The sequence below is a fragment of the Chroicocephalus ridibundus genome, chromosome 2, assembly GCF_963924245.1.
Source record: "Chroicocephalus ridibundus chromosome 2, bChrRid1.1, whole genome shotgun sequence".
Lineage (NCBI taxonomy): Eukaryota > Metazoa > Chordata > Aves > Charadriiformes > Laridae > Chroicocephalus > Chroicocephalus ridibundus.
The window spans coordinates 170,125,719-170,133,527 of NC_086285.1; the positions used below are offsets into that span (position 1 = coordinate 170,125,719).

At 48.5% G+C, this 7,809-nt stretch overlaps 2 protein-coding genes across 3 annotated transcripts; one reads left to right on the forward strand and one right to left on the reverse strand.

Moving 5' to 3' along the window:
* Nucleotides 1-644: 644 nt before the first annotated feature.
* Nucleotides 645-2,294, reverse strand: AIRIM (AFG2 interacting ribosome maturation factor). Of its 2 annotated transcripts, none has more exons than XM_063327788.1 (4): nucleotides 1,987-2,294; nucleotides 1,733-1,912; nucleotides 1,536-1,654; nucleotides 645-1,145 (listed from the first exon to the last, which is right to left on the reverse strand). In XM_063327788.1, exons 1-4 carry the CDS (start codon nucleotides 2,292-2,294, stop codon nucleotides 1,078-1,080), a joined length of 675 nt encoding a protein of 224 aa, XP_063183858.1. In that variant the 3' UTR covers nucleotides 645-1,077. The 2 variants fall into 2 exon arrangements, with proteins under 2 accessions (XP_063183858.1, XP_063183856.1); XM_063327786.1 differs by having other exon boundaries at nucleotides 1,482-1,654.
* Nucleotides 2,295-2,393: 99 nt separating this feature from the next.
* CDCA8 (cell division cycle associated 8) lies at nucleotides 2,394-6,841 on the forward strand. Its single transcript, XM_063327785.1, has 10 exons — nucleotides 2,394-2,533; nucleotides 2,626-2,754; nucleotides 3,032-3,072; nucleotides 3,593-3,668; nucleotides 4,027-4,163; nucleotides 4,467-4,546; nucleotides 4,885-4,983; nucleotides 5,175-5,301; nucleotides 5,811-5,897; nucleotides 6,281-6,841. Exons 1-10 carry the CDS (start codon nucleotides 2,452-2,454, stop codon nucleotides 6,323-6,325), a joined length of 903 nt encoding a protein of 300 aa, XP_063183855.1. The 5' UTR covers nucleotides 2,394-2,451; the 3' UTR covers nucleotides 6,326-6,841.
* The last annotated feature ends 968 nt before the right edge of the window (nucleotides 6,842-7,809 follow it).

Sequence of the window (7,809 nt, forward strand, 5' to 3'; positions counted from 1 at the left end):
GAAGTCCCTGTCACATGGGTGAATTCACAGGTTGGGTGAGAACCCCCAGGAACAGCCCCCAGTGCCCTGAGGATGGGGCTGACCTTGCAACCCCCAGCCACTCTCTACATCCCAGTGGGGGTCTGCACTCCTAGCCCCTCTCCCCGCACTCCCTATTAAGTCCCAGTACCATCCCGCACCCCATGGCGGCTCCCAGCCCCTCTCCTTTGTTCTGGCAGGGAGACCCAGCCCTACCAGTGCTGCCCAGCCCCTCTCCATCTACCCGAGCTGCAGTCTGCACCCTGGGCACCTCGACCCCTCTCCCCACTGCTACTGGGCTCTTCTGCCTGCACCCTTGAGCCCCTGCCCCGCCCCATCCTGAGCGGGTCCCTAGCCACCCCCAAGGGGGAATGCCTGCAGCCCCCTGCCCCACACCCTGAGGGGGGTTCCCTGGCCACTGCTGGCCTCTCTCCCTGGGCCCCCCCCACAGTGGACACCTGCAGCCCCTGGCCTCCCCCAGACAGGAGATCCCTCTCCTCACACCTGCACCTGGGTGTAGGTTCCCTGGGGCAGCTATAAAACAACCAGCACCAGTGGTACCCTTCTCATCCGTCATTCTGCGAAGTACAGGACAGTCTAAGCACTCTCTCCTGAAACTATTCCTGTGCCAGATCTGCTTTGACATCTTTTATTTATTTGTAAGGATGGTACCTAAACATATTTGTTACATGGTATCAGCCTGTTGTGCCTTATGTTATGCTTGCTTATTTGCAGCAGACCTCAAGTTAGTAAGTCACAACATTTTTTTCAGTATACAAAAATATCCATGGCAGACCAAAGAAAAGATGACTTCTGTAGCTGAAGATGATACCCTTTTATCTTCATGGCTTGTTCAGCTCAGCCTCTTCAGACACCAAGTCCATTTCCACTTGAAAATGAAACAGTCCAAGCATTTTCTACTGAGGCCAAGTACCCAACTCATTCAGCTTCCAAAAAGCACCGGTTAAGCTTCCTCAATCCACCATCCTTGTCGTGGTCATCTCGGAACATACCAGACTCTCGCAGAAGCTGTTCAACATCAGTCCCTCCTGTTCGCTGTCAGGAGCCTGGTGAGCAGCACAGCTCCCGGTGGTTGTCCACAAACAGAGAGATCTTAAGAAGTGTATCTGAGTTGGAAGGAAAAAAATAGCCCCATTAGCTTAATGTTTTTATCTGTATTCTGTACCCACAAAAAATTAACTTGTTTCTAAAAACAATAAAGAAAAACATAAGTAAAGCTAACTTAGCAGACCAAGTGAAATGGAGCACTATGCTCCTTGTTACACTGTGAGGAAGGATGTTGCTTCCAGCTATGCCCAGGGTGTGATGGTGAGTATTTACAACTGAAGTCATTTACAAGATCTCAGAGCAGGTCACAAAGATCAAGTGCAAACTGAACAAGGTCACCCACTGCTACTGAGAAAAACATAGCAAGCAGCACCGGGCCTACGTGAGAGCCAGACCTTCGGCCTCCAGCGCTGAGTGCTCAAGGAAGGGTCTGCTGGAAGTGGAACTACCTTGAACAACGTCTTCCTTGTAGCGCTCCAAAATTCTCTCCCAAGACTGTGGGAGGGCTTCCATGTCTGGCAGGCTGTCACAGCTGATGCAGAGAAGGAGAAGCTTGCTCTCCAGGTACCTTCATGCCCGGTAAGGACGACAAAGAGAAAAAGGCGTCCGCCAGCGCTGCCCGGAGAGACCCGCCGCGGAAGGATACAGGTGCCGGTAGTAACGCTCCACGTCCTGCAGCCCCTCTAGCGCATCCGCCAGGGAGGGGCTGCGCGGCCCGCGCTGCAGGGACGCCGCCAGGCCCAGCTCCGCCGCCCGCTCCTCGTACAGCCGCAGGACGCCAGCCACGCCGGCCCCCACGGCGTCCCGCACGTCCCGCAGCTCCGCCCTGCGCGACAAAGCAGATGGCGCTCAGCTGCAGACCCGCGACCCCAGCCCGGCCCGGCCCCGCCGCCGCCTTACCGCCGGCTGCCGAGCTGCTCCAGCAGCGCCTCGGCCGCGCCGCGCTGCTTCCACCACAGCCGCGCCTGCAGCTCGCCGAAGGCCCCCAGCGGTGAGCCGCCCCACGCCAGCCGCTGCCCCGCCCGCATCTGCGCCGCCAGCCCGGCCAGCGAGCCCAAGAGCGGCGCGCAGGCGTCCAGTGCCGCCCGCCAGGCTGCGTCCTGCCGCGCCGCCGCTGCCGCCCACTCCCGCAGCGCGGCTGCCAGCGCCTCTGCTGCCGCCATAGCGGCCCGCCGGACCGGAAGCGGGACACAGTCCCGTGACGTCATTGCTCTGCGCCGGGACCCGATTGGCCAGGCGGCGGCAGGCTCTGATTGGCCGGGCGGCGGCGGCGGTTGGGTTTGAACGCGCGGCGGGCGGCGGCGCTCCCGGCTCCGACCCTAACCCCGGCCCCAGACACCGCCGCCAGCCCCCCACACCGCCGCCATGGCGCCCGCACGGAAGAAGGGTGGCGTGAGCGCGCGCAAGAGGAAGCTGGCGGCCTTCCTGAAGGACTTCGACCGAGAGGGTAGGCCGCGGCCGGCGGGAGCGGGGTGGGGACGGGGAGCGGGCCCCGGGCCCTAGCCCCGAGCCGTTACTGAGCCGTGCGCGTCCCCGCAGTGGAACGGCGGATCGAGCAGATTCGGGCGGACGGGGAGCGCCTCATCAAGGAGGTGGAGCACCTGTACGACATGGAGATCCTGCGGCTGCCGCCGGAGATCCGCGAGATGAACTGGGTCGAGTACTTCGGTACGGGGCGGGCGGTGCCGGGCGGTCAGGGGCGTGTTTTCCCTGGGGTAAGGAACCCAAGGGTAGTACAGGAGCAGCCGGGGGCTCCTCTGTCTGGAATCTCTTGGGCTGTTAGGAAGTGCCGCTCTCTTTGTCTGAGGCCGCTCACTCGCTGCCGAGAAAACTAGTTTGTGCTGGTTTTTTGCACCCTAGTGGTGACGTGTTAAAGTATGTCTACCTGCATTGCATGGGCTGTCTTAGATATGTATTGATTTTTTAAAAATGTTTTCTTTTTTAGCTAAAGGAGGAAGCACAAAGGTGTTGGAAGAAGCAGCAACGGTGGGTTTCTAACATAATCCCGATTGTGTTGTGTACCTCCATAGAAAACGAAGGGTTTCTTGAGTCTGTAGAAGCATTGTAATAGCAGAATAGATAAATACTTTCACAAATGCTGCTTTAAGACTTACTAGTAAGCGATGTCTGTTGTATCTAATATAGGACGTGCCTGCTTATACTGCTCCTTGTTGGTCTTTCCGTACCTGCTTGATTTCACTCCCAGATCCCTGACAGCATACACATTTTTCAGAAAATTAAAGCATTTCTGAATCGGTTGAGCAGCAGGGCGGCAGTGAAGTGTACTTGCAGCTGCCAAATAAGGCACGTTAGTCCTGAACAGCATGCAGACCTCACATGTTGTTGTCACCTTCAGAACAACATGAAAGGTCCTAGTTTGAGCACAGCAGAAAACACGGAGGTATTCTTGCTGTAAAATAGTAAGGGATTTGCTCTACCACTTGGATTTCTCAGAACTATGTGCTACCAATAATCCTAATGGTGTTGTGACCGTTTTTAATTTTAGGCAGCCTTGGAAATAACAGAAATAAACAAGCTAACAGCAGAAGTTATCCAGACTCCTTTAAAAATCATCAGGAAAGGTCAGTTTGTTTTAAGCATTGTGATGAGTTCAGTGATATGAAAGCATGCCATGATTTACATACTGCAAATAATAATTCGGTTCTTACCTTACACCCTTCAATATATGTAAAGACAGGAAAATAATCCTATGTTTATCCCTACTATCTGCAGTAGCTCATCTTAATTTTATTAAACCTTTCAAAATAATTTAAGATAGTGCTCTGTCCACTCAGTAATCTGTCAGGATTACATTGGAATTTGGACTTCAGAAGCAAATTGTTGTCAAAAATGCTTGTAATTGTTTACTGTTTACCTCAGCTGCTAACTAATAATGTAAAGTTATTTATTTTCAACTTAGATAATGCTTTCTCTTTCTAGTGGAAAAATCTAAACAGGATATTGAAGCTATTGAAGAAGAAGGGGAGCCTCCTTTGCTTCCTCTAGCAACGCAAAAACATGATAGCCAGTGTCTTCCAGAGCCAGAAGCTGAAAACATTAATCCCAGAACTAAAAAGGTAAATAGCTGCTCTTCGTGATGACTTCATTCCCAATGTGTAACCTACTTTCTGAAGTGATGTCTCTGATAATATAGCTGTCCAGGATACTTTGAGGGGGACTTCAAAACAGGTATTGCTTCCTGAAAGGCCTAGCGACAGGGGAAGGTCACAGAAGCTTCTATGGTGTTTGTTTCTGGACTCTTCTGCCATAAAAAGGAGCCTATTGAGACAAACATTTTGTATGGAAGCGTTTTTTCATTGTGGACTCAGCTGTCATGTGGATAGTGAAGTAACTGATTTGGTGAGTAATGTGTGTTTCAGGTGAAGGCATCCACTAAAAAAGTGCCAGCGTCCAGGAGCAGAAGAGCTCCTTCAGCGAGAGTGAAGCGCATGAGTAAAAGGTAATAGGGGATATCTTTTTCACTGAATCTCAGAAATGGAGAATAAGTGTATAGTGCTAATATAACTCCTAAATGGAATGGAATATGGCTTAGTAGGCTGATTGATGTGGTTGTGCCATGCTATAGGAAAAAAATCAGTGATCTGACAGTGAATGAAAGATGGACAACTTCCTCTCCCGTGATGACCAGCTATCCCTAGCTTTGGGGTTTACCTTTGATTAGTAAGAAGCTCTGGTTTTCTGTGGTGATAACCTCATTCAAGTCTTTGATAAAATAGTGCTTGTATATTTGTTAAAGGTATTGTTATGAGGATATGTTTACTTATTTCCCTTTAACAGATCAAGTAAAAACAACTTTATCACACCAGCTACTGGTAGAATTGTTGATCTCTGTGCTCCAGGAGGTTCCTCCATGGTCACACCCAAATTTGATTCCAGGTTTGTATTCTGTTGAACGTCTCTGTTAACCTCTTATACGGGGAGTGCCTTTCCAGTTGCTTTATGTATTTATCTGTCATGGATTTGCAACATAGTCCTTAGTGGCTCTTTGAACCTGAAATGAAAGACTCGTAGTCAAAGTGCTTTGAGGAATTGTAGTGAAATTATTTACTGATAACTTTTTGTTTCAGAATTTTCAAGACACCTGGTTTGCGCATACCTGCAGTAAATGAACGTGTTTACACCATCTCTGCCAATGGCAGCCCCCTTGCTGACAGCAACGATATCTTCATTACAGTCCCTGTTGGAGGAGGGGAGGTAAATCAGAAACTTTAATCTGTAAAATCTCTGCTGAAGGGATAGGTTGTAACTTCTTGGGGCCCTTAGCAGTTTCATGTCATCCACTCTTGTCTCTTTAGTTGTGCCACTGCAGTTTACCAGGGGATTGATCTAGCTTAACGAGAACCTTGGAAGATTTTTAGTTCAAAGTGGGAGCTGCTCCAAGCAGAATGTGGAATGACAACTTGCTGTCCATTTAAGTAACATTTAAAGTATGTTCTGCTCTGGCAGGGAGATTGTACTAGGTGATCTCCAGGGGTCCCTTCTAACCCCTATCATTCTGTGTGATTCTGTAAAGTAACTTCTGCTGGCAGTAATGTGTTAATGCACTGCAAGGAAGGTATGACCTGAGCTGCTGGTCACGCTGAATGTAGTTCTCTGCCTGTATGTGGTCTCCTAGTATGCTTGGATTTTTTATTTTTCCCCCATGCTTCCGGCTACTACAGCTGGCCAAACAGAAAACCTAAGATTTGGGGTTTTTTTCACAGAGCATTCGTTTAGCAGCAAGTGATTTGACCAAGAAGAATCTTCTTCATCTGAATCCAGAGGCCCAAGGAATTGTGAAGAAGCTATCAGTAAGTCTATGTATTTCTGTGGATCATAACCTGAAGTTGTAAGGCAGTGTTGGCACTCTGTTGTTAGTCACTGGACTGTTGAGCTGTAATAGAAACTTCTTATTTTCCCCTCGTTGTCTTGTATTTTGGCTCATGTCACTGGTCAAGAAGAAGCATGAACTGAGAATGGAAGAAGAGGGAGTAGCTACATCACATCTAGCTTAATACAAACTGCGGATAAACCGTACGCTTCTTGAAAAAGAACTGTTGTCCCAAAGCTTTGTCAATGTTTTGAAAAACTGAATCAACATGAAAGCGTCTTCTACTTCAGGCAGAAGCTGTGAACCGTTGTGGGGTGTAACGTTGTCTCTTAAGAGTACTGATTAATTTCTCTTTCTTTCCAGGTTCGTCTTGCACAAGCTTGCAGCGGTGCAAAAACCTATAGATGAAACTCAACGAATGCTGACATCCCTCTGTAAATACAGAATGTTACATTTAGGATTGCTACCTTTAGTTCTTGTTCTAATTTGTGTCTTCCATTAATTTACAGAATGGAAGTTAAAAGCTAATTTTTCTATCTTTAATGGGATTAGAATAAATTGCCTTTTTTTTAATTCAGGAAACAAAATGCTTTGTTCCCTATTTCCTTTAAGGTTAAGACCAAGATAGAATTATCTTGGGCTTGCAGACCAGCAAGCTGGGCAGAAAGGCCATTCTGGTACCTTGCAGAAGATGTAAGCAGTGGACACAAGTGGCTGGAGTTTCTATCTGTCTTGGCAAAGAAAGCAACAGATCAGACTTGTTGCACTTCCTTCCAGGCATGTCCTTTCTCTGCAAATGTGCTTAAAAGGTGATTACTGGCTCAGTATAGTACCTGAGATACCTAAAGGCAAGTTAGTAGTGCCTGGGACTAAATGGAAAGCTTCTTGTAGTTCATGATGCTGCCGTGAATAGTAGTCCTTTTGTTCTTATAGCAGCCATTGTAGTTGTAACTGGCTTTGAGGTTTTTGTAATAAACTGTCATGGTTTAACCCCAGCTGGCAACTAGCACTATGCAGCTGTTCACTCACTCACCACCTCACCCCCTGACCCCCCAGTAGGGTATGGAGAAGAGGGAGGAAAAAAAGGAAAAATATCCTCATGGGTTCAGATAAAGACAGTTTAATAGAACAGTAACAAAGAGAAAATAATAATAATGGTAAAACAATATAAAAGGTAAGTGATACAACTACTCACCATCCGATGACTGATTGCCCAGCTCGTCCAGAGCAGCAATTTGTGGATTCCTGCCCCCTGGCCATCCCCTATTTATATACTGAGCATGATGTCTATGGAATGGAATATTCCTTTGGCCAGCTTGTCCTGTCTATGCTCCCTCTGAGATTCTATGGGAAGCTGAAAAAGTCCTTGACTAAATATAAGCATTACTTAGCAACAGCTAAAACAATATGTTAGCAGAATTATTCTCATAATAAACCCAAAACACAGCAGCTACTAGGAAGAAAATTAACTCTGTCCCAGCTGAAATCAGGACAGTATCCACCCCTTATTCTGTACCATCTATATCATGCCAGGTCTTACACTTTTCAGTTAATCACCACAACTCTTCCTGTCGTTGACATTGTGTATGTATATAGATATATATGTATTGCCAGGGTTGGTGGTATGAAATTCAACAAGGCCCGAGGACTGGGTCCTGCACTTGGGTCACGCCAATCCCATGCAGTGCTACAGGCTTGGCGATGCCTGGCACAAAAGGATCTGGTGATGTTGGTCAACAGCCGGCTGAATATGAGCCAGCAGTGTGCCCAGGTGGCCAAGAAGGCCAGTAGCATCCTAGCCTGTATCAGGAACAGTGTGGCCAGCAGGACTGGGGCAGTGACCGTCCCCCTGCACTCAGCACTGGTGAGGCCCCACCTCGAGCCCTATGTCC